Source organism: Blennius ocellaris (genome assembly GCF_963422515.1).
Source record: "Blennius ocellaris genome assembly, chromosome: 5".
In the NCBI taxonomy this organism is placed as follows: domain Eukaryota; kingdom Metazoa; phylum Chordata; class Actinopteri; order Blenniiformes; family Blenniidae; genus Blennius; species Blennius ocellaris.
Window position 1 is genome coordinate 10,092,359 of NC_137654.1, and position 25,217 is coordinate 10,117,575.

General features: G+C 44.4%; 1 protein-coding gene across 1 annotated transcript in view; it reads right to left on the bottom strand.

Annotated features, from left to right (window-relative positions):
• agrn (agrin) overlaps window positions 1-25,217 on the bottom strand; it is a 318,771-nt gene that overhangs the window by 42,593 nt on the left and 250,961 nt on the right. The window contains exons 13-21 of the mRNA XM_080496608.1: window positions 23,811-23,916; window positions 21,108-21,227; window positions 19,026-19,190; window positions 17,606-17,749; window positions 14,804-14,928; window positions 14,550-14,655; window positions 9,829-10,284; window positions 6,927-7,052; window positions 2,991-3,118 (exon numbers count right to left, since the gene is read on the bottom strand). Coding sequence (XP_080352734.1) covers window positions 2,991-3,118; window positions 6,927-7,052; window positions 9,829-10,284; window positions 14,550-14,655; window positions 14,804-14,928; window positions 17,606-17,749; window positions 19,026-19,190; window positions 21,108-21,227; window positions 23,811-23,916 — 1,476 coding nt within the window. The remainder of the gene's footprint in view (window positions 1-2,990; window positions 3,119-6,926; window positions 7,053-9,828; window positions 10,285-14,549; window positions 14,656-14,803; window positions 14,929-17,605; window positions 17,750-19,025; window positions 19,191-21,107; window positions 21,228-23,810; window positions 23,917-25,217) is intronic.

Here is a 25,217-nt window from a genome sequence, read left to right on the forward strand (position 1 = left end):
CCGATGATTCACTGCACTTTGTTAAGCTCGAGAATTGAGTGAGTAAAAGATTATTTTCTCCATGTGGCTCTGATGTGGTGGGTTGAGGCGTGACAGCGAAAGCAGAAACATGAAATCCTCCGAAAGCTGGCTTAGGACTGGAAATCGCTGTGGACAAACTTCAAACTTGACTTTGAACCGTCCCTCGATCTTTCTTCTTGCTCCCCTTCCTTTCACGTGTCCTCATTCATCTGCTAATTACACCAGGTGCCATGTTGTTAGTGATGCACACTGCAGCTTGGTTCTTTTAGTGGGCGCAACGTGTAACGGTATACACACTTTTTGTGTATGTATGCTTGTGCATCCTTGCATGCACATACGTATGTGCTCAGTGTGTGTTCTGAAAGATGAAGAGGGGGTGGTTGCTGTCAAGTGGCACACCAGGCTTCAGAGACACGGGCGCTGAGAGCTTTAACGAGCGCACACACACAGGCACGCAGGCACACACACACACACACACACACACACACACACACACACACACACACACACACACACACACACACACACACACACACACACACACACACACACACACACACATCGCTGTGAGGTAGAAGATTAGGTCCCAGTGGGAGCTGGTGACACTGATTCAACAGCTGGTACATGTGTCCTGTGTATAAGCACACGCACACACTGAAGTTCCTTTTTCATCAGAGGAGCAAGCTCTGGCTTGACAACAGACGTGTTTGTTCAAAGGTCTGCACTCCACAGAGAAAGCGGGCAGCAGAGAAATCCTACCCCGGTTTGGAACCGACGGGGCCAAACTGTGATTTCTGCACGGGCTTCGGGGGCCGCCTGGGCTTTGCTTCGCTAACCGGCAATCATGTCCATCCAAACTTATGCAAGTCGTATTTGGAGCGCAAACTAAATTTTTCAAATAGCTGGAAAATCTTAATTAATCTCACATGAGAAGCTGCTTTTGAATGCTGTGAAGTGTTTGGCAAGTAGCTGAAAAATTAGTCTGCGCAAGTCTGCAGAGAGCTGTTAGCTTGTTGATTTTCTTCATACTTGTCTTATTAAACATAAAGGGGGAGGCTTTCTGTAGTAGCCCCGTCAAAAATTCTATGAAAAATTCTAATTATACCGCAGTGCATGCAAAGGAAAATAATAATGTGGCTCATTTGAATCCTTATTTTGATGTTTGTGTTCGTGGAAAAGCAATTTATGTAATCCAAAAGGCAAAATCCATATTGAACTGTAATGATGGATGAAGAATTCCTTTATCTCCTGATGTATGTGGGTTAAAAAAGGTATTCAATTACTGAACATATTCCTTTCTATAGACCACCCGATGCCACAAATTGCCAATATTCCCTCTTTATTAAAAATCAAATATCATTCTGGCTCTGTCTTCTCCCTCTGATATGATGTATGTTCCTACCTGAGTGCGGGCAGCAAATACATTTTTTATCATTGTTATTTTTCTATCAGATCTCTGACCGGAGAAATCACTCTGGCTCAGTGTGGCAGAATATTACTCAGCAGCTTCAGGGGTGTCAGTCTGTAAAACGTGCAGTGAAACCTGCCTGAAGCAGCTGAGAGAATTTGATTAGTCTAGCTCTCGCTGAAGACTTTTTACTCTTTCGTGATGCTTTGTATGTTGTTTGAGAAGCTTTTCCACTCCTGGCATGAACATTTTGGGGGGGGGGGGGGGGGGGGGAGAGAAAAAAAATGCAGCAAGACTATCTACCTTTTCCAGTGGCTGCACAGTGGTAATTGTTGCTTGAGTCAGCCGCATTCAAGCAGAATCATAATTGAGGGTTGGGATTTTTTTTCTTAGGAATTTGAAACTAAAAACACAGCATGTGGTTTTTTTACCCCCCCAAATCAAATTCAAATGGTGGTGAAGAGCTGAGCAAGCAAGGCTCCTCATACATTTTGCGCAGCAGTGACATTAATTTAAAGTCACGTGACCTAATAATTTCATGCAGTGCGGGTACTCACACGGTGTAGGAGTGGCATATTGAACTGTGTACACTAGCATCAGTGGCCACCTATTGAACTATTGATACAACTTGCAAAAATGAGCACACTTAAATACTGGAATCGCTCCTTTTCATTTCAGCTTTGTTTGATCTCACAGTAAATGTTTGTGTTTTCTTGTCTGCAGCCACACACTGAGCTTAAAACCTAAACAAATAACAGAGAAGTCAAGGTCAAAATCAAGTAAGTACAATAAAACATTCGATGATCTGAGAGAAATTTAGGATGTTTGGGCATTGGACTATGTATCAAGCTGAAAACGTACTGACACTCAGTATTTTGTGTGCACGTTGTCAAGTGTATTGTGGAGTGCAGTGAAAGCACCTGGAGCAGGGTCATCACCCCTTTTGAATCTGAAGGCTACTTAACGGCTCCTGGGTGATACGAAGGACTAATGCTTCTTACAAAATTCCTGAATAATTACTGTTTCACATCTTTTTTAATGCACTAATCTCAGAACATGACCATCAGGCTCCACACAAGGCCAAAGTGGGCTACCAGATGCCCACTGGCACCATGATGGCTACCCCTGAACTCTAATATGTGGTCAAAACCACCAAGGTCAGAATTTCTAGCAAGTGGCCAACGGCAGTGTTTCCTTCAATATGCAAGTAGGTGCATCAATATGTTAGTTCAACACCAGTTCACTATTGAGGAGAAAGCAGAAAATACACTCGTGTACATCACTGTTTTACCACAATAAACACCCACTAAAGACAAGGGGGAAATAAATGGTGTCTCTGCTACTAAAGACACTTATCTGGTATATTCAAGTATAAGTTGTGCCCAGTATAAATAGGAAGAATCAGTCACACACAGATATTCCCATTAGCAGTTCTGGCTCTGCCATTGGTTTAAATCTCGAAATGTGTATTATGTCTATTCCATACAAGAAGAACTTGTTAAAGAAATGTCCCTGTTGCTTTATATTCATGTCAACGTAGACTGCATACTGTAGCACTTACTGCACTCTCAATGCTGCGGGCTGTCTCTCCAAACAGCTCGGACTTGGGATCCTCCATCTCCGGTGTGTAGAAAATCTCTTGGCCCTCTACCTGGTCCAGATGCAGGAACCCGCTGAACCTCATGGTGGCTGAAAGGAAAGCAGGACAGAAGATGTTCAACTGAAAAACACTGAATGTGAAGCCTTCCTCTATTGCTCAGTTTCCGTTGCCTTCACACGGGCCAGATTTGGGTTAGTGATGGATTGTGTTCTTGTGTGCAGTTGACAGGAGGAGGTTAGTGAGAGTGCTTTAAATAGGGGCTGTAGTTTAGTCATTTGAGGCTAACATGGCGGTGGTGGAGATAGTGGTGGTGGTGGTGGAAGAGGTGGAGGATGAGAGAAAAAGGAAGGGGACGGTGGAAGGATGGGCCAGTTTTACCAGACCGAGACTTGTCCCAAAAGCTGGCCAAGACATGGAGGGCTGGGTAAAAACACAAGAAGTTAGACAGAAAGACAGACAAATACACGAAGAAAGAAATCAACACACACACTAAAGACAAAGCAGCTCATAGTCTCCCTGAAAAGTGCCTTCTTCAGCAGAGAGAGGACGTCAGTGAGCGACCTTGAGAGTGACGGCGTTGAGCATCTATCAACTCTCCGTATAGTTTCTTCGTATGGCTGCCAGAGAGGAGCGTGCTACAAATAAAGCTCAAAGTCGGAGGGGCTTGTGTGTACGTGTGTCTATGTGTGTGTGTGTGTGTGTAGGTGACGAACAGAGGCGCTGATGCCGGGCTTCCACGGTGCTCGTAATCAGCAGAACAAATTGCCCAAATCAATCATGGCTGCCCCTGCCTGAGCAACGACAGGGAGAATGGGAAGAGCACTTGTATGATTATCGTGAAAGATAGTCGTAATTGTCTCCTTAATGCTGCCGGACCAATGACTGACACAGCCTCGTTAAAACTGCATGAAGAGGAGAGCAGTCGCTACCGACGCACGGAGCGTCCCCCACCCGCTCCTCTAATCTCGTCTATACAGTACGCACACGGACGGCGCACATCGATTCGGATGTGACGGTCGCCATAAAACAGAGGTAAACGGGTGAGGTTTGGCCAGTGGGGAGGGAGGGCAGGGAGGGAAAAGAGAAGGCGACAGCGAGAAAGGGATCTGACTTTTAATCTGCAAAGAAGACAAACATCAGAGAGTGATTTTCTAGCCCACTGCTGCGACGGACGTTAAAAGAGAAAGAGAGAGACAGACAGACAGACAGTGATAAAAGAAAGGACGGAGCTATTTCACTATCACAACTAGTGAACTGTAAAATGTAATGGATTTGTCAGACTTCCCCTGGCATACGGAAGAGTTTACAATATGTGGACCTCGGCGAGCCATTCACTTTCACAGGAACACTTGCTGGCTATTACATGTGCTGCCATGTGAATATGATATTACTGTGTTTAAATGCAACGTTATGGAAAACTAATACGATTATTTTGCCAAATTATTTCACGAGCTGCAGGAGGAACAGCTTTCCACCTTGAGCCATTTAACATTTGTCTGCATGTATAAATCGGAACAAGGAACAATTATCCTGTTTTGTTTCTATGGTTGATACAATCAGAAGACGGCCGATGCCCGAGGGACCTTGTTTCATTTCACATCTAATGAGCGGGAGATGGGCCCCGAGTCCTTCTCAGGGCCAAGAAAAAAAAAAGAACGAAAAAAGATCCAGCGTATTGATCAGCCCATCGCGCTGCCTGCTTTTATTGGCAACACTTGAGCTGAATGAAGTATTGATCGCTGGTCTGTGCCGTCATTGTTAGTCCAGATAAATATTTACAGGCTTTGGCAGATTTGTTATAACAAGCCTCTTACAGAGACAAACCAGCTCCTAGATTTCAGGGCCATGTCATCAAATTTTCAACGCTTCACATCTGTTTGGCTGTAAATTCAGTTGAAATAATAAATTGCGAGATAAGGTGGGGGTTGTGGAAGGCCAAAGGTGGCTGCATGTTTTCAGATCATGCTGCAGACTGTATGGTGGTAAAAATCTCCAGGTTTATTGGAAAAGGCTTTGGGACCTTCAGCATGCCAGAAATGCAACCCCACGCACTAATTTGTGGCATCGGTCCTTTCAAGTCGTGACCCAGAGCTCTCTTGGGAGCCACGGAGAATCCCTCCTTTCACAATCAGTCAGGAGTACCAGGACGAATAGAGAGCAGATCCCTACTGAGGGATGGAGACAGAGAGAAGAGAGGGGAGAGAGAAGCCCTTTATCTTTATGAACCGAGGGTGGCAGAAGGCACTGATTGGTACAGCACTGCTTCTCGGCCTCTGGTACTCTCCCGACTTTTGCTCTGCTCAACTCCAGAGAGAAATGAACTGATGCAAGACTGGATTGAGACTGGCTGGGTAGAAGGAGTGAAAGGAGTGAGATACAGTAGCTCTAGAGGGAGATACAGAACAGTGGCACAGACTGACAAAGACACAAGTCTGTGTGTGAGTGTCAAAATAAAAGATGGGCGATTCGAAAGAAGTGGCGAAAGAGGACTGAAAAAGCAAGAACAGAGACTCCGCTGGTTATTTATTAAGAAAAGCACGGGGCCACTGCAACACCATCAAACTAGACCTTGTTCAAAAATATTGAGAACTGAAGAAAAATAAATTCACTGGCCTGTTATGACTAATATCAGAGAGAAGAGTTGGCAAATACAGAAATGTGAAATATAAAGGTCATATTTTCTGTTTATGTATTTTATTCCTTTCCTCATTTATCATTTAAATTCACTGGCACCTGTCAATAAGACCATTTACATATGAGGAGAGTGATTCATAAAACATTCAGAAAAGCACACCACCTGTTCTGGTTGTTTAAGGCAGATGGCCCAATACCACTGCTTCAAAAGTAAACATTAGATATGGAAAAATATCCTGCTCATTCTAAACAAAGCCAGAAATGAAGGTGAATGTGATGTGATGATATCCTCAGGCTTCTAATCCATTGACAAAAATAGCTTGACGTATCCACAAACACCTGCCAATAAAACACGAAGCACGGTAAATAGAAAAGTGGAATTTATGGAAGATAACTCCATAGGAAGTGAAAATAGGTTTTTTTGTTTAAATGTTTTTCTGAGAAAAAAAAAAATTTGAAAATGTCATCCTATAATCCAAAAAGCTGAACTTTCAACATAACTGAAGCTGGTGTGTGATTAGATTATTAAAGCACTGGAAATTTAACAAACATAAGCTTCTTGAAAATCGACATATTGGAGCAGTTTATTGTACACTGATTAGAGCCAACATGCCAGGATACGTCTGTGGCACCATAAGAGTATTGGGAGCACTGTTTTCTTGTTTTTCTTTTCCAAGAGCACATTATTAAGATGGGAGTATGTCCCAATGGCCGTAGCTGAAGCCGTGTTTGTTATTTCACCTCTTTGTAAAGATTATTAACCACCTGTAGCATCAAACAACAGTAGGATCTCCATACACAAGGTGCGACGCAGCAACTATTTATCTATGAGCGATATAAGACGGGAGAACGATTGATCAGGATCTAAAGGGATATAATATTATGTACTTGTCTTTGCTTCAGACTTGTGAGCAATCCTAAACATATCAGTTACACAGCAATAAGGCTCTAGTAAGCAAAAATTTTTGTGGATCATGTGTTAGCTGCTTTGCACTGCTTGCAACTTCAACAATAAGCTCAACTGAGCTAATAGCCTCCCGGCTCCAGCCTCACTTAATGTCCAGACAGGAAAGAGGTATCAAAACTCCATTGCTGGTCGGAAAAATGTCTTTATCAGGTTTCCCCATGTTAAAAACTCCAATGAAAGAGAGATTGAAGAACAGGTAGTGATGGACAGCAGATAAAGACACAGGAGTCAACAGATAAGACGCTCTCAGAATGAAAGGGAGAAAAAGTATGTCCTGATGGGGCAGATTGACTCACCAGGGCAGTTGACGCCCTCTGGAGTGCTGGACGACGTCTTGCCATCGGGACAGCAGCCGAACTCGCTGTTGTCACAGGACGACCTGTCCTCTGCTGTGGGCACTGTGGTGCTGGCCACTGTGGGACCTGGAGGTGATACACAGGGGCTCATAATAATTCATGAAGCATCGAAAAATTCATAAATTCCTGCCAGCTTATCTCTGAAAACCCAAAAGGGAGCTATTTTGTATTTACATGGAACAGTTAATGTTTCCAAGGTCAAGATCTACAGCCTTTTTTTTGTTTTGTTTCTTCTCTGTTTGCTGCTCCAGATGCTTGTGTTTTTTCAGTCTGCTGACCAGTGATTGGCTGCTAATCTGTCAGGAGAGATTACAGTATATCGCATTTTCATGGGAAATGATTTTACACCTGGAACTCATTTTGTCAGCAGAGAACACTTAATGGGCACTGTTGCCAGTCATGTGACACACAGAGCACTGTAAATGATAGAGGGGCCGCGTGTGTGTGTGTTAGATAACTGCTCACTGCTGATTGGCTGACAGCTACCTTCAAGGGGTCCCAGGAGAGAGAAAGAAAATACAGTCTGTGTTTGTGTTACTGTCAATGTATATCTGAACATCTTGGGACATAAAAGACATAAAAGTGGACGGGCCTTCTCCATCTGAGGAATGAGAGTGCAACAGTGGCGAGCCTGCATGCTCTAATGATGGCGCTGGGTCGGGGCGGTAGGGTAGCGGCGTCTTGCTTTGAAGTAGTGCGTTTTATGACCGCACAGAGATTAGAAATAATCGTGGAGGCAAACAGCTAGCGGCTAAACAAGTCGTAAAGACGTCAGAGGCGAGGGACGTCCTGCTCAAGGACTCGCGGTCAAAGGCTGCGAGAGAGGAGGAGGAGGGAGGTAGAGGAAGGGTCCTGAGATGAAAAGAGGGGAGAGGTTGGGCTTTATGGGGCATCTGCTAGTGTGTGGTCTGCTGATTTACAGATGCTGGGCTGAAGAGGAGACTGCTGGAGGGGGTAAAAGAGGGCAGCACACAACAACAAAGAGGTTGCTACGTGATGCTGGTAGGAGCCATGGAAGCTGCCAAATATGCACACACATACACAGACACACACACAGTGCAAATTTCAAAGGAGCATGGACTCGGATACAAATACACACCTTTGACCTACTAACATTTATACACTGAGACAGTGATATGTGCACTTTGAATTGGATATACTGAGCAAAATCAGAAAACGGATTAAAGACACACACAGACACAGTCACACATTTGTTTCACCATTTTGTTCTCTAGGTATAACCCTGACCATCACAAGTAAAATGCTTAACCCAAAACCTAAATTCATCCTTGTCCTGAAACCAAATCTGTAAGCATCCTAAACACCACAAAAAAGTGGCACCATTTCCCTCCTGTGGCGAAGTCTTGTGAAGAGCTTAACTCGGACAAAACCGATCCTGTGACCATAACAGCAAATGTGCCAAGCTGTGGGTCTCCTGCCGCACGAGCCTGCTGGTTCCCTGTATGACGCTCTTTGGCCCGGGTGGTTAGGGGCAGCTGTGGCTCAGTTGGTAGAGTGGATCATCATCCAATTGGAAAACTAGTGGTTCAATCCTCTATTTTTCCCTGTCCATATGTGGAAGACCTCTTCAGCAAGAAACTAAGGTATATCACCTTTCCATTGATGTTTGTGGATGGGATTTATTGTGTTAACCACATATGCAATAACAGCTATTTAATGGTCTAATGGTGAAATTGTTCTGACTTCATCAAAATGTCAGTCAAACTGAGCCCACACAATAACTGATATCCAAAAACACTTAAAAGAATCTGAGGTTCAAATTTCTTTCACTAGCTGGGATATCTCCAATCCAACTGTCTGCAACTTTAGTTGCTAAATATCAGAATGTTGACATTCATACTTTCACATGAGTTATTAGTGTTGCACACAATATATAGCATATTGAAGCTTCTGCACACATTCATTCAGACCCGCACAGTCGCAAGACACTGGGTGTCTTTTGCAGAAAGGCTACATGCTCCTCGCGTCACCGAGCACTCTGGTCAGCCCCTGACAAGAGAATAAATCTAAAACTCAGGGAGAAGGAGGAAAAAGAGGAGGAGGAGGAGCTGAGGAAGAGCACATTGGGGGCACACAGTTCCATCAATCCCATCCTGTTACTGCAAGCTGTCAGACAGGATGGATGGATGGATGGAAGGCAACATCAGGAAAATAAAAAATAATAAAGAAAAGAGGTATGATTGAAAAGTCTCAGTCATCCCTTGTTGTCCGAGAGGAGGCCCGCTAACGGCGGCAGGCTGTTACAGTCAGGAGGGCATGTCGAGAAAGATTTGAGAGCGGTCGTGTGACAAGGTACGCTGCGTCCACACACGCACACACTCATATCTCAGCCTCCCGGTTCACATCAGCCTGTCAAGTCAGGCTCCGCAGATCCCCAGATGCGGGCCAACAGTTTCATCTATCTGGCCTGCCCAGAGTGTATTTTACAGAGGCTTGGTTTGTTTTTGCCAGCCGCTGAGAGCAAGCACGCAGGTGGAATGGGAGGAAAGAAAGCATGGGTGATGCAGCAACAGTGAACCATGAAAAAACATTCTGTGCCACCTGAAATAGAGACATACATCTTCCAAAAAATGTAAATGACACTAACAGCATCTGTTTACAAAGAATTTCTCTTCTCTGCCTGCCTGCCTTTGACATTTGTCTGCTCAAAAGCAATTTGCATACAAATACATAAAGCCTGTGTCTATTTTTAATTTTCAATTAACAGATGATGGCATGAATGTGTTATGATGTGAGCTAATTTGTCCAACCCCTTCTTAAGCCCACCCTTCGATCCCCTTCTGAGCTGTATGGATAATGAAGTGAAAGAGCAGGGATTTACCGACAGGCTCCTCTGCCCCACTGGCCTCCGTTGGGACGCCGCTGCCAGCTTCCTCTTCTCGCTCCTCCTCCTCTTCTTCTTCTTCTTCTTCGGCCTGGTCGTCCCCGCTCGGCTCACCGCTGCCCGAGCCCTCGAAAGAGGTGGTGGCGGCGGCAGAGGGGGCGGGGCGCCTGTGTGAGGAGGAGGACGTGGCGCTGGTAGCGGTGGGTTGACGCGGAGTGTGGATGGAGTGGCGGTGGCTGTTGCGCGCGTGGTTGTGGATGATGGTGGTTAAGGGGGTGGTGGCCGGGGGCTGCTCGTCCGGCTCCGTCTCGGCTGTCCTCGGCGGCGGCATGGCAAACACCATGTTAGGATGCAAGGGGACGGTGGTGGTGGTGATGGTGGCGGCGCTGGCTGAGCTGGGGGTGGTGGCGGGGGGGTTGGGGGTGGGTCGGTCGGCCGGCTCGGTGATGGTTTCTGGTGGAGGGAAGGGGAGGAAGCAAGGAATGGATGAATGACTGAGCAAAGATGGAAATGTTTGATTTAGCTTCACCTGACTCCAGCACCTCGGAAATAAAAACATCATCTGCCAATAAAGCAGGAGAAAGCCACTTAGCGGTTATTACACCCTCCTGCAGACAGTGACTTGCTTTTACCTCTGCATTCCTGAAATGATTATGGCCTTTGGTTATCATTTAACCCATCTCCCTGATGCTCGAGAATGCCATTATGAACTTACATTGAAACACACACAGACATAAACGGGCTGCCGTTTGTTAAAGCAACCTCAGATTTAAAACCCCGCAATGGATGAGATGTCAGTGATCTTTATTTCACCGATCTTCAAAGTGAATATGAAAAATGCAGCGCCTTGATGACATTCAGACTCCAATGCGCTGCAGTATGTTCCGCCTGCAGATGAGTTATGTTTCCTCAACATGGTTAAACTACTCCAGTTGGTGTCAGTGCATTGTGTGTAGTGCGTTTGTGCCTCGTACAGCACACATTTGTGTGCGATGGAAGCGTGCTTCAGAGTTTGCACGGCATGCTGTGCCAGTGCCTATGAATTATATATCCATATTCAAATGCTGCCCTCCAGTAGCAAAGCTTTAATCACCAACAGCCAGTGCCTCCGGTGATGAATGATTGATAGAAATGGGGCAAAAAAAGCCGGCTTTAACTCCGGCTTCAAAGGCGGCAGACTGCTGCTTGCGGAGAACATGAGCATCCGTCAACGCCACCACAAACACACCGCGGTCGACACACAAACAAACACACACACAGTGAGTGGAAAACATCGCTTTGAATCAGGGAGAAAGAAGAGCCTCACTGAAGAGGGACGACCATTATCGATGCAAAAAGCTCTGGTGCAAGAGGACAAACTGTCGGCGATAAGAAGAGCGATAAATGGGACGAAAGCTCCTGGGGGGGGGGGGGACGGGTGGGCTGGCTGGGAGACGCTATGTAAGTGAGCACTTCAGATTTAGCCGAGGCAAGCAGGCGTGACAATATTGTCTTTCTCCCTTGACTTCTTTCCGTCCCACGAGTATAGATTTGTGTCAGCGACAGGGTGAAATGAATAAGAGATAAAAAAAAAAAACCACAAAAAAACCCACAAAAAAAACCTATAGCATAGATTTGCGCTTCATTAGGATTCGCCCAACATTATGTGTAGGACTTAATTACAGCGCTATAATCGCCTAGTTGATCGGCAATTACTCACCGAGGTGTGAAATGTGATACCTACTGAGACGGCAGAAAGCCTGGGAGACACACAGAGCGTCAGCTTAATGCTCGGTGGAGATTTTGTGTGTATATTTATATATATATATCGGGAGAGATTGGGAGCTGACTGCACACAGAGCGCCGATGCTATCACCAAGAATGGTGGCGTGTGTCGGCTTTCCTCTTGGCTACACCTGTCAGTCAGGTGCCAAGCTCAGCGTCGAGTGTCTGGCTCCTCAGGAAGAGGGCCCCGCGCGGCGCTGCCTGTGTGTTTGCATTGGTGTGTATCTCCAGCTCTGTGACATGGGATAAGGGAAGAAAAGACTTTGAAAGGGCGAAAAAAAGACTGGCGGCGCAGTCTGTTCGGCTGATGCTTCTCTTAATCAGGTTTAACAGCCCATTTGCTTTGCTCCGCTGTTTTTTTTTCTCTCTCTCTCACCGCAGCAGCGGACATTTATGTTACAGTGCAGATCAAGGGGGGGAAATCATTGTCATCTTGCCTTGCCTCAGCTGTGTAGTTATTGTTGAAAGGTGGTTATTAAGATTGTTTGTGGTGTCAGTCGGCCTCAGCGTGGAGGAGGAGGAGGAGGAGGAATCTGGATTACAGGAGACCAGAGAGGAAAAGACGAGGGGAACCCACAAAGAAGGAATGATAGGGACAGACTGCCTCGGAAGAGAAGGGTGTTAAATCAGATAGTGAAAAAAAAAAAGGTTAACAAAGCAGTAGCAGCAGTGGGAGTAAGTGGCAAGGCAAACAGAATGAGGGATTGAATAATGAGGGGAAATTGCAGGACATGGAGGAGGGACGGTGAAGGCAGCAGAGCCCTGACTAACGTGCAGGCTGAGGGGGCTGCCTGTGCCATATACTGGCATCCGGTGCCAATTTGCTGCAAACCTACAGGTGATTACGCCATATGGGAGAGGCAGGTCACTGCCAACATGGTGGCCATTTTTGCTCAGTGCCAGGATTTGCTCGTTGGTACAAATGCCCACCCTCTGGTGCTTGGTGCTGTTCTGTAACATGGGTGGAAATTTCATTTCACCAGTGGACGGTGTGGAGTGGGGTGAAGACAAAATCCTCTCGAGTGCCACTTTCAAGTCACATCGAGGGTGTGATCATGGATTTTTGAGTTCAATCATGGAGAGACCTCCTTGCATCACTACCACACATGCATGTGAAGACTGGTAGGCAAGACCGACATCTACAACTTCATCTGAGCCTTTCAGTGCATTTTTCTTTCACTTTCAGTTTGAATATATTAATCATAAACCGCTTTAGGTGGATTTCTTTCTCGACTGGCTCCAATTCTGGCTTTCGTACATTCACTTTTGAATTCTTTTCACAAGTTATTGCTTCATATTTTTTTGCTGGATTGAAGTAAAGCAGCTTGGAGAACTCCCTGTGACTCCGTGGCTGCTTGCAGTCTTTTGGAGGGAGCTAGGTAACATCACAGTTCAAAGCAAGTTCTCTGTCACCAGCAGAAAATATTTGAGGACCTTTTCCTGTAGGCTTGTGATTTCTCTCTTAGCCTGCCCCATTAGCGGCGGGCTGTGCGGCAGCAGTCGCGCTCTGTGGTGTAATAAAAAGTTGCAACAGATCAATGGCGTTCTAAAAGATCAATATTCACTCATTTACAGAAAGCCCTTTGGCTCTGCACTCTTGTCAGGCCACAATGCAGCTCGGTGAGCATTAGCATGCCACAGTGCTGAGAGCCGGGCGTCTGGAAGCGCTGCGTGTAAACAGCAGGGATGGAGGGAAAGAGGGGGGAACGTGGGCGAGGCTGCAACGTGGAGAGGGGCGGCGGCAGAGCAAATGCTAATTCGCACCCAGCCACACGTGAAATGAGCTCGAGATCTAACCCCCGAGCCGACAGGCGCGGCAGAACAGCTACCCGTGGTGCGGCCGCATCCGGGAGAAGAAATTAAAAGATCCTCTGTGGCTGTCGGTGGGCCCGAGCGCTCGCCTCGTCTGTCGCTCCCCTGAGGGTTTGACAGAGAAAAGAGTCCGCTGTGAGGCGTCTTCCTGCCTTCGGTGTGTGGCAATGCTAGGTGAGGGATTACATACAACCCACATCTCTATTGCCAGGCAACAGAGGAATGTGAAACTCGGCTGGATTTGGTTTCTTCTTTCCCAGTAACCGACGGCACTGAATTTGTAATTACCAGATGTTCGGGGACTTATCAAAGCTTTGCCGATCTCTCGCTGAGCATATTTTTATTTTTAATCTGTGTACCTGCATTTTAACGCGGAGCGTGTCCACGGTCCCAAACCTCCTGTAGGGATGTCCTATTTTGAGGGTCTGATGAGGGCCACTCTGGGGCGATGAAGGAAGGGACTTGTATCTCGGTATTTGGCCTGTGCCCACCAAGCAATGAGGTGAATGAAACATTTTTCTACCCAAAAATGACACCTGGCAGTGGTACATGGCCACATCCACACAGCTGGCAACCCTATTCCCGCTGTGCGTCGCCGGCAGCATCTCAGGAATCCTGTTGTGACGCAAGCTGGCAGTCGGAGCGACAACTTCCCCCTCTTACATGAAAGCTGTGGCCTTGGCACGTGTCCCAGCACCTATTACACCGATCCAAACAACGACCATCAGCATCTGGGCTGAGGGGCAGGAGCTGCACCTTTTCGTCCTTTCGTACGAACTTTACATCTGATCTCACACCCCTACAGCATGGTGCTGCTGGCATCATGAAGCAGCTTCTCTAACAGATCAATGGAACATACAGGTAAATCCCAACAGAGAGACTTTAAAAATGCAGATTCTTTAAGCTCCTACTTGCTCATTCACTACTAATATTTGCTCTCAACATAAAAGTTGCAAGAAAGAACTTCCACACAAAACACGACACTGTGCCTCTTCCCTCCTGAGACAGAGCGATGGATAGCAGGACAAACAGCAGGAGGGGCAGCAATTTGAAGCCCACAGCTCATTACGTTTTGATGGGGGACTGACAACAGTTGGCCATCCATGGCATGTGTGATGCATGAAGCCTTCGACAGGGCTCACCTGTGCACTGTCCTAAGTGTTGCACCGTGATGTCCTTGTCCTGCCTGCAGGCGATGGTCCTCAGCTGGCACTGGTCGGCGTAGGTCACCCCATCGGAGCCGCACACCTGCTCCACCGTGACAGAGATGAAAGGATTGCAACAGACGTGAACTCCCCACTGACCACCAGAACAACTGCGTCTCTGCTTCTGCCTTACGGGACAATCTGTGGCTCAAAGTGGTTATTGCTTGTATTTGGACAATTCAAAGACCCACCTTTGTTCTGTTTTTCAGATTGCAGTCTGGTGATGGGCACTCGCAATGAGCCTGGCCGTTCACCTCAATACAGTCCGCACCGAAACTGCACACCAGCTCGTCGCACGAGGTCGGGGCTTCAGGCCCTGTGAATGAAAAGGGATTTGCATTGTTATACATTCAGCACGGCCCTGTAATCACGGAGTATGGCAATCGAGGATAACTGCTTTATGGATTCTGTCTGTGGCGCAATGATAGCGTGGAGCAAAATTAGAAGTTCGACTTTTTATGCATATTTAATGTTTCACAATTACAGAAGTTTTTGCCTACTTTAAGTTAGCAAGAGTTCTGCAAGTTAAATATCCATTTAATGGATTTCCTCAAATGTGCACAGTGAGTAAGAATTTATAGAGTAAATAGACAAAGAAATTTAGTGTCCCCAATACATTTCAACACATCATGGAATTACAGGTCTTCTAATTTATACACAAAGCTGACAAAAAAGTGCTACCAGTATTTACTTAAGTGGAAATACAGATACTTAAAAAAAAAAAACTCCTCTTTTCTTAAGTAAAATTTAAACAAAGTAAAGATTCTGAAAGCTAGTACAAAACTAAACAAAAATATTTATGGCTTCTTTCACAACATCTTGATCCTTTTGGTCATGGTGCATGCTGTTGTGTTTGTACATATACACTATGTATGCAAATATCCACCCGCACATTATAACTTCGAACATATAGATGATTTAACTGATCACATCAAAGTTTTGAGCCAGAAACGAGATTCTTTTCTCAATATAAAATACTTTGAATTCCACTTCAAAGTAAAAATTTTTAGGTGTAAACACAAAGCTGTGGCAATCAGCTCTTGTTGACGTCACATGATCACTCTTTCATTTGTCACCTTCTGAACCACCCTTTCACTGTAACTCTGAATCGTCCTCATAAGAGTTGAAACAAGGAGCCAGACAGTTATATATAAGGATGACAAATTATGGACAGCTGAATTCAAATGATAGGAGTAAAAGAAAAAAGTCATCTGAAAAATAAATACTCAATTAATCTACTAAGGTTTGGTAACAAAGTACAAATCATGAATGACTCTCCAGTTTATGCAACACATCGATGCAACATAGATCTATCATAGGAGCAAAATGAAAACACACCAGACACAAAACTAAATTAACAAATCATCAATAGAAAAATGTATATTGTTCCAAATACTTTTTTGACCGTGCCTTGACAACACTTAAAAAAGCAACATGCAATGTGCTTTTTAGAGTTTTCTTAACACTATGAGGGGTACCTGCTCTGCCGGCTGTTGCTCTGATGCCTGCGCCGATGTTTTCTTGTTTTCTGCTTTGTATTATTGATTTTCTGTTGTATTTTAGTGGCACCAGACTCCCAAAGATGGCGTTTAGGATTAAGTTAGTACAGAAGATGGACTTTGATGGGTGATATCTTGCTTTCATGGACACAGACAAGTATGGAAATTCAATCTGCTGGTCTAATTTAAAGAGGGATTGGAAATAATAGCCCAGTTCTTTACATAGGCTTTAGGATGGAGTGCCATCTAACTGAGTTGAATGAGAAAATCGCTGCTTCTGTAACTTTTGGGGTGATTTGCTAAAAGACGTGATCATTCCTCTGTCTCGCCCAGTTGGTGACATAAATGTGATCTATAGTGTTAATAAGGGTGGTTAATATCAAACCTGCAACATGTTGGTCGATCTTAACCTGTTTAACCCCCAGAAATAGCAGAGAATGATTTATCTGCTCGACTGACAGCAGTAACCAAGCGAGTTGCTCTGTCTTAGTGTTTGCATTAGTGAGAGTAATTAGGAAGATACTACACACATCTCTCCCCACTCTTTTAATACATTGGTCGGTGTTGTGCTGTGTCAAAGTGACACACTTACCAACTACTTTAAAACCATGCTAATGCATAATCCTTAATATGACATGAATTACTCCTGGCTTCACAGCATATCACCTGAAATTGCTTTCCAGCATCTGTTGAGCGGTACAAATGTGAGCACCCAGACTCTACCTTTTCTTGTCTGCCAAAGCTTGTTTGAAGCCTTGAAGTCGCCGCAGCAGGAGCTACAACCGTGGCGCGCACCCGCCGGCCCGCCAGGCGAGCGGGTGCGGGGGTCTTTGCATTGTTGCAGCATCACAGGGGTTTGGAGTGGCCCCCCTGCTCACCCATTTCCATGGGCTCCTGCTTTTATGTCCTGCACCCTCTGAGCCCCTCGTCCTTTCATCCGGCAGGGTGTGTGGTGGAGAGCCCCACCACTGTGCCGGGGACTGCTGGCTTCATTAAGCATTTGACTTCCAGTCGATACTTGATGGCGCATCTTAATCAAGGAGCCGCAGGCGCCCACAGCAGGAACTAACCTTTCCCTCAACTGGCTTTGTAGCTTGTGTAATCATTCGGGCAGTTTTCATTATTAATCAAAGGTGATCAATATTGCTTTATATGGAGGCACCAACATACACAAACAAGCACGGGTTGGCCTCCAAAATAGAGAATGATGCAGAAAAAACATCAATCATTAGACAATGCGTCATGAACATGCCATTTGTACACTTCAGTGTGTTCCTAATCACTATTGATTTGCTGTCTTGCAGCCACTTCCGCCTTTGCCAATAAACCTGACTGATGTGAGGCACAGATGAGGAAAGAAGTGGCTGATCCCCAATTCAGATTAGTGACAGAAAGCCACTTCAGAATGACAGAGGAGAAGGATGGAAAAGGAGGAATAAGGTGTGTTTGTGTGGCGTATTAATGCCTCGGCCCCTGTCTCCAATCCCCTCTCACCATTGTCGCAGCCGTTCATGCCCATCTTGCTTCCATCTGGACACACGTTGCACTTCATGCCCTTGACTCCCGTCTTGCAGGAGCACAGACCCGACATCTGCTCGCAGTCGTCTCGGACCGAGCCCGTGGCGTCGCAGTTGCACGCTGCCGTGGTGAGGCAGAAGAAAACGAGAAGGGTAAGACTGATGGCGGGGGAAAAAAAAACTCAAGTCAATTACGTGCAATGACAGGAGGAGGGATACGAATGGCTCGATTTATGTTAGGGGCAAAGTGTGTTTGAAGCAACCTTCGCCGCAGCGCTTGTGATATATCTTTGTCTTAGAGTCAGAGGTTGAGGATAGTTCATCCAGCCTCAGGGGCCACAAAGCCATGAAAAGGAGGAGGAGGGTGAGCATGTAGCAGAGACTGAAGAAAAAAAAATAACCCCAGGGAAGGACATCAACCCCATCATGTTCCTGGAATCAATGATGTGTTGTTTTTTTCCTGTTGCTTTTTTTTTTTTTTTTTGCCTTGCTTCTTCATGATATTGGTGTGCCGCGTGCTGTCTGCTTGCTTTGGGTGAACCTTGTTAAGGTCAGGCCACAGGTGAGGCACCTGCAGACTTCCCGCTGTTGACTGAAAACGCTCTGTGGCTTTGGGAACGTCTGTCCTATGATAACTCAACGGCAGGATACAAGCTGGTCACCATATTGCTTTACACCAAGACAAACAGGGGGCCCTGACCCCGTTCTTTACTTGAATACAAATGTGAAAACAGCTCATTCAACATGGCTTTGACAGGCCTGAAGGACACGGAGAGACTTTGCACTACTAAAACTGCCAGCGAACAGTTAGCAGTAAATTAAATGTAGCGCAAAGTGCAAAGTGTATTTTCCCATTATGGTTGTTGAGAAATATAGCTTCTCATTGACCATGAGAGGAATCCGACCAGGAGGAGTTGGTTTTATTTACCCAGGTTTTTAACATATCTGGCTAAGAAAGGTTTCATTTCAAACCAATATAATGAAGCAAAGCCTCCATTGTTCAGTTAAAATCATTTTGGGGATGTAACAGTAACACCTCTTTTGAAGCAGTTTCCTTCAATACATCTATTTTATATTGAGATGTGGTATCAATGAAATTCAATGCATTATCCTGAAAAGTGATGGTGGGGGTCCTGCCCTGCATGTTTAAGATATACCCTACTCCTCCACTCTGATCTGCACAAGACTGATAATGGTCCAGTCGTCTAAATCAGCTGTGCACAGCAGCAGGGGGCCATTTCAAACACGCAGGGCAGGGGTCCCACAGGGTCCAGCTTAGGGAATGCTGATCTAAGCATATAAAGCAGACCTGCATGGCTACATATCAACGGAGAAAAATGTGTTTCATTTCTGTAATTATGCTAAAAATGTGATGAATTGAAGAAACACTTGCTCACGTGTGCAACCGCTCATGTTTTCCGTCACGATGCCACGGAAGTTCCAGAAACCCGGCTCGCAGCGGTCGCACTTCTGCCCCCCGACGCCAGGCTTACAGGAGCACTGCCCCGTGGTGGGGTCGCATGTCCCTTTGTACGAGCCGTAGGCGTTGCACTGGCACGTACCTGAGGAGAGCAAAAAACATGTCACATGAAACACATTCAGTTTATTATACAATGAGATATCGGCAGCTGTGGTTACCAGAAAGTCACCATGAAAAAAAAACAAACAAAAAAAATGCTTTTTATAGATCCTGTGAATTTCTTTTGGATTGAATTGTGATGGAACCGAATAGCTGGCTATGGAAATACATTTGTTTAATATAGAAAATATATATTACATTGAGGTCACAAACTAAATTATTGGAGGCTACAAACTAAATAATTAAATACTAGAATAAAATAAAAACACGAGAAAATTAAGCAAGAAACAATATGACACTTTTTGTGGAAAGCATATTAAATGTACAAACTGAACTCTCTGTGACCTGTAATAACGAAAAGTGTGAAACAATAATTTAGTGTACAATGGACAATCCTGGGACATTAAGAGAAAAAGAAATGGTAAAATGCTGTGAGGAAAATGGAATTCTGTGTTCATTTGGAGTACACAAACCAACTAAATAAATATTAGCAGCAACAACAGCAGAAAAAAAACCAAAAAACCTTTTTACTACTTTTGTGCACGCAGATGTTCGGATGTTATTGACCTTTCTGTTCGCACAGTGGGAAGTGTCTGCCTGAGGAGTGCTGCAGCACCAGACACTATTTCTCTGGAGGATATTTAAATGAATTCAATGATGAATTTTTATTGAGTTTTTTTTTTATTTTTGGATTGGGGCTATTTGCTCTTTAAACTGTGTTTTGTATTTCATGAATCTGTGGATTATAACGACGGATAATGTAATAACATAAAATAATGTAATAATTGTATCTATTTTAAATGTCTTAATAATATTTTGCTACATCATTGACTTGTAATTCCATTGGAAAATACTTTTTTGACAATGTAAGAACTGCAGTTGGTAATGTGAAAGGCTGCATTTCTTGAAAATAACCCCCCCCCCTTTTATTTTCACAAAATTTGTGCAGCTTGGTTATCAAGGCATCAGGTATGGCATAGTTCCCATATTTATTCACTAAAGAGACATAATATGCAACATTGTCCCATTATTACATTTAAAATGTGTAAAATGAAGACATCACTGACAGGCATTACATTTTGTAAAGTTTGATCAGAATCAGACTACAATTCATTGGCATTACTGAAAGTTAATGACAAGAAGAAGGTCAGGAGGCTCTCTGTGGTAGACCAAAATTAAACAGCAGAGGACGAGGAGGACAAGCTTGTTCTCAACTTCCTTTGAAACACCACACAAAAAGGCCCCAAAGCCCAAACCGGACTTCAACCAGGAACCTTTACTGAGAGCCGTGAGTACGAACCACTAAAAAAAAGCTCCATGGCAACAGTGGAGTTGAAAAACAAAGTGATTCCTCAAGAAACATATTTTTATATTATAGCTCTTTATTTCTCAACAGTGTTCTTTCTGTTCGTTCTCTCCAAGAAAACTTTTACAGCTGGATAATGTTTACTTTAATGGACACTCTCTCTTTCCGATATACACAAGCCTGGAACGTTAGTTATGTCCTATTCCACACATAAAAAAGTGGGATAAGTTGTGCTTAGGTGACTTTCTTCTTTATTAAATCCTCGTACAGTCTGCATTTTCCCCATCTATGCTGTATCCCCCTGGCTAACACGCTTGATGCTGCGTTTTCTCCTCCATCTGCGTGCTATCGTTTGTCAAGATCATCAGATGAAGAGATTTCTTCTGTTGATACTGCGCGGCATTATCATAATTATTCCTTGGATTAAGATGAAACATTTTTCTGCTCTGCAACTTTAGTTCTGTAATTGCAGTCAAGGACAATAAGCCCCATATGCTGCAGCAGCCTGATAGTATCTCCAGTGTGTAGGTGCAGGCAGCAGAATGGGGACAAAGTGAAGGCAACGGGGGTCACGATGGGACAAAAAGGACTTACTGGGACATCCGGCCTGTCCGACTCCTAAGGCGGCTGTCACGTTGTCGGAGCAGCAGCCGTACACGGACAGGCTGCAGTGCTGCGCCGCCGCCAGCTCGGGCGGAGACTCAGCTGAAACCGCTGATGGAGGAGGAAAAGGAGGAGGGGAGATAGAAGATGGCAGAAGGATGGAGAAAGAGAGAAAAGAACACCAACATTTGAGTTATCACTGTGGGGCGGGCTGTGGTAGGTGGGTGTGGAGCAGTGTGTGTCTGTGTGTGTGTGTGAGGGGGGGGGGGAATTAGACAACGCAATCTCCGAGCAACATGTAACTTTTTGCCAACAATGGGATTGGCTCGAGGGGCAGAGGTGGAGAGGCTGGCAGTCGGCTTCAAGATAACAATTCTATTTGCTAGTTCCTCCACAATGGCTCAAAATCAGGGGGGGGAATGATGCTATTAGCTCCAGTGAAAACAAACAATGGCATTTATGGTGAATGTGCAGAAGCTGACATTTACCACCTACTAGGAGGCATGTTGTCTTCATTTGTTCTTGTCTAACATTACGGAATTGCACTGCTGCCCTACAACCTTCCCCCAAAAAAAATTTAAAAAATTTAAAAAAGAAATAGAAAAGAAAAAAAGGCCTGCGACATAATGTGAAGGAATGCGTCAAGCATTTTCTTCCTGCGCACAGTGTGTGGAGAGCTCCTTTTGTGTGAGGATGCAGCGGCAGCCAAACTAGTGTGACAGCACCCAATACACAGCTACATTCAACTCAATAAAAACAAATGTGTTCCCGAAGCTGGCGCTTTGCCAGGAATCGAAAGAGAACAACAAAACATACAGTAGGAGGAAAAGTGAGGAGGTGGGTGTGAGAGAGAGGGAGGGGAGGGGGGTTGTTTAATGGCCAAGGCAAAAATATCAGCGTTTAGAGTGGAAAGTAAAGTTGCAGCTAAAATAGAGAAGTCGCTCCATACGTGTTTTTTTTTTTTTTTTTCCCCCCGCTCTCTGTCTTTCCCCATCTTCCTTCCTTGTGTTGCTCATTTGGAGTTTTCAGGGTGGAGATACAGGGGCCATAAATCACACTGTTACTGGTGTGGATATGAGCCTCAGCCTAATGGTGATGACTCGGCTCGCTCTTTTTCCACTGCTTTCCCACTCCAGAGATGGGCTTTGGACACAGTTCATTTAACTTGCCACTTTCCGGCGCTCCATTCGGCTATCTGCACTGAGCCTATTAGGACAAGGAGAACTTTTAATTTCATATGTTCTTCCACCCTTCAAGAGTTTTTCCTCTTCAGTGGCCATTGTCCGGCACAATGCGGCTCACTGTGATGTGCAATATTAACGGCGCATTTTCAAGGTCTGCCACCTTGGCTCCTCCACTGCAATCACTGCCGCGACTCGTTTCTATTCCCGCAAGGGGACGCATGCACGTGTTCGCTCGCCTGGTGAACCAACAAATATTTCCTTGGATTACACTGAAATCCCAGAACCACATGTGAGTTTGCAGGCGATTAGAAGGGATTGTTTGAAACTCTAAGTAAACCTCACAGATGACGACAGCATTGACACCCAATGCAAAAGAGGTGGTATTTCAAACTGGGAAAAGAGAAATAAATTATACATAGATAAAAAAAATAAAAAAATAAAAATCAAGGTTGCTTTCAAGCTCCACCAGCAAGATTTGATAAGTTTGGAAGTTGAGGTCAAATGAAGTTTCTCCTGACATAGCTAATGTGGAGGGCAGTGAAATTCCCTAAGATCTGAGTTTTTTCTTTTTTTCCAACCCCATTAACCAATCAGAGAGGAGAACTCAGAAGTTTGGTGCCCATAGAGGGCTCTTCAAAAAAAGGATTGATTATCCATGGATGGTAGAGAAGCGTGACAGTCAGTGCCCAAGGAGGCCAGCTTAGGAGAATCTGCAGGGATGTGTGTGAAAACACTAGCAGCTCCCTCATTCTCACTCACTTCAGCTCTTTCCCTTTTTTTTTTTTTTTTTTTTTTAGCCCCAAGGGGAATCAAACAGGCTGAAATGATCACACAAAATCCCTTAAGTGCCTTTCGCTCTGCTCCCTGGCCTGTGCTAACAACGTAACTTCATTTACCAGAGAGGAAGATGGTTAACCTTTACTTTTCATCCACTGAACACACAACTATTAGCGCTGATAAAAAAAACAACCCAAAAAACATTCATCATATGTAAAGAGAGGGCATTTATGTTTAAGTAAGTGGGGCAAAGTGGTGTCCAGAGGGTTAAAGAGGCAAGCTCGTGAGTAAAAGTTTAATAGTTTAAATGGTCTGAATGTCTGGCTGGAAAAAGTGAATCACTGTTGCTATCAGCTGCGTCCATGCAAAACGCCTTGGAGAAAGAGTGTGAACTCCGCTCGACCCCAGAGGACCGGTCAGTTTCCAGACACCAATGAGAACATCGCTGAAAAGCTGCAAGTAACATTGAGTCAACTTTCCCCAGGCAAATGACACACACATACACGCCACGTTTGACATTGACCTTCACTGTGTCACTCGCTCGTGGCTACATTGGTCACACTGAAGAAAGACAACAGCGGTGCTGCGAGAATTAGATTACAACTCGAGGCAATTACTACCCCATCAATGAGTGAAATGAGTGGAGAAATGAGATGTTGGTGACAATGAGGCTTGATGAGGGTGCTCCTGCGCTCCGTAATGTCATTAACCGTGAGTGGTGTAATGTACCGACCTGCACAGGGTCCCTGGTTATGAATCAACAAGTGCTCCTGTTTCTCACATCTGGCCTTCTTCAGCTCGCACTCGTTGCTGTAGTTTTTTCCATCTGAGCCACAAACCTAGAGGAGGACAGAAATATAACTCAGTTAAAATGTTTTTGATTCATGCCATGTCTTCAGGCGGGTGTTTTCTTTACAGGCCGATTCACGCAGAGTCGTTTCTAATTGTGCTTCACCGGTTTCTTCCGCGACACCTGTGGTCAGTGTTTGTCCTGCTCTACGGCAATTGTTCATTGACTTTTTATACTTTGGGAAACAAATTGGACCGAAGCTTTAGTTATAAAGGTTTGCTGTTGAGATAAATGAGATTATCCACCAGACCACAAAACACTGAGAGGATCATGATATGGTTTTAAATGGAGATCAAAAAATCTAAATCTACCAGCTTTAGCAGGAGTTATTCTGATCATAATATAAACTAGCTGACTATATTTTGGAGTTCTAGCTGTATGTGACCAAATGATTCATGTGTTTAAAATGTAAATAGTGTAATAAAAGTCCTCTGTGATTTATAAGTTGTCAAGCACATTGGGAACTGAAGCATGATATTGTTGAAATTACGGTCAATTTCTTCAAATTTAAGTTTGACATGTGTTGTAAAAGGATAGTTCATTAAATGTGAACTTATTGTTGATATATTCAGACTTGCACAAAGCAAAGACAGAGATTTAGAGTTTTAGTTATTTACATATTATGTTATTATTTACTGTTCCAGGCCACTTGAGATCAAATTGCACTGCAAGTGGCCCCTGAAGTAAAATGAGTTTGACACCACTGGTACAACTAATCAGAGAAAGTCTTCCAGAATCACAAAATGTAATCATGTAAATGGTATTTATTTGCAGGTTTTGTTTTGACATTTTAAACCAATGAATTTCTTCCCATTTTCCAAATAGAGTAAAATACCCTCACAGCAGGTATTTCAACTCTACAAACAACCTCAATAGGCCAATTGAGTGCAAGCCTGTTACCCTGTAAATCTTTACAATCAACACAAGACTACTAGATGAATTGGGGAAATGTATTTACCAGCCTCTAGAAACCCAAAATGCATTGAAGCAGCATATTTTATTTGATTGAGTCTCGGAGTTTATCCTCAGGTAAAACTTAATTAAAATAAAGAACAATATCAGTACGAGTTTGGAACCCCCCCCCCCATATCATTTGGAAAGATTGTATGGGACCCTAAGCACAATCTGTTCTAAAATTCACCTCTATTTCTACATGGACTTAAGACATATTTTCTTGTCTTTGAGTCACTCCTGAATGTGTTGTATAACTCAAGCTTCAGAGAGTCATCACTTGTACCTATAATGAATGTGAGATAATTCATTGTCATTTGAAACACTAACTTAAAAAAA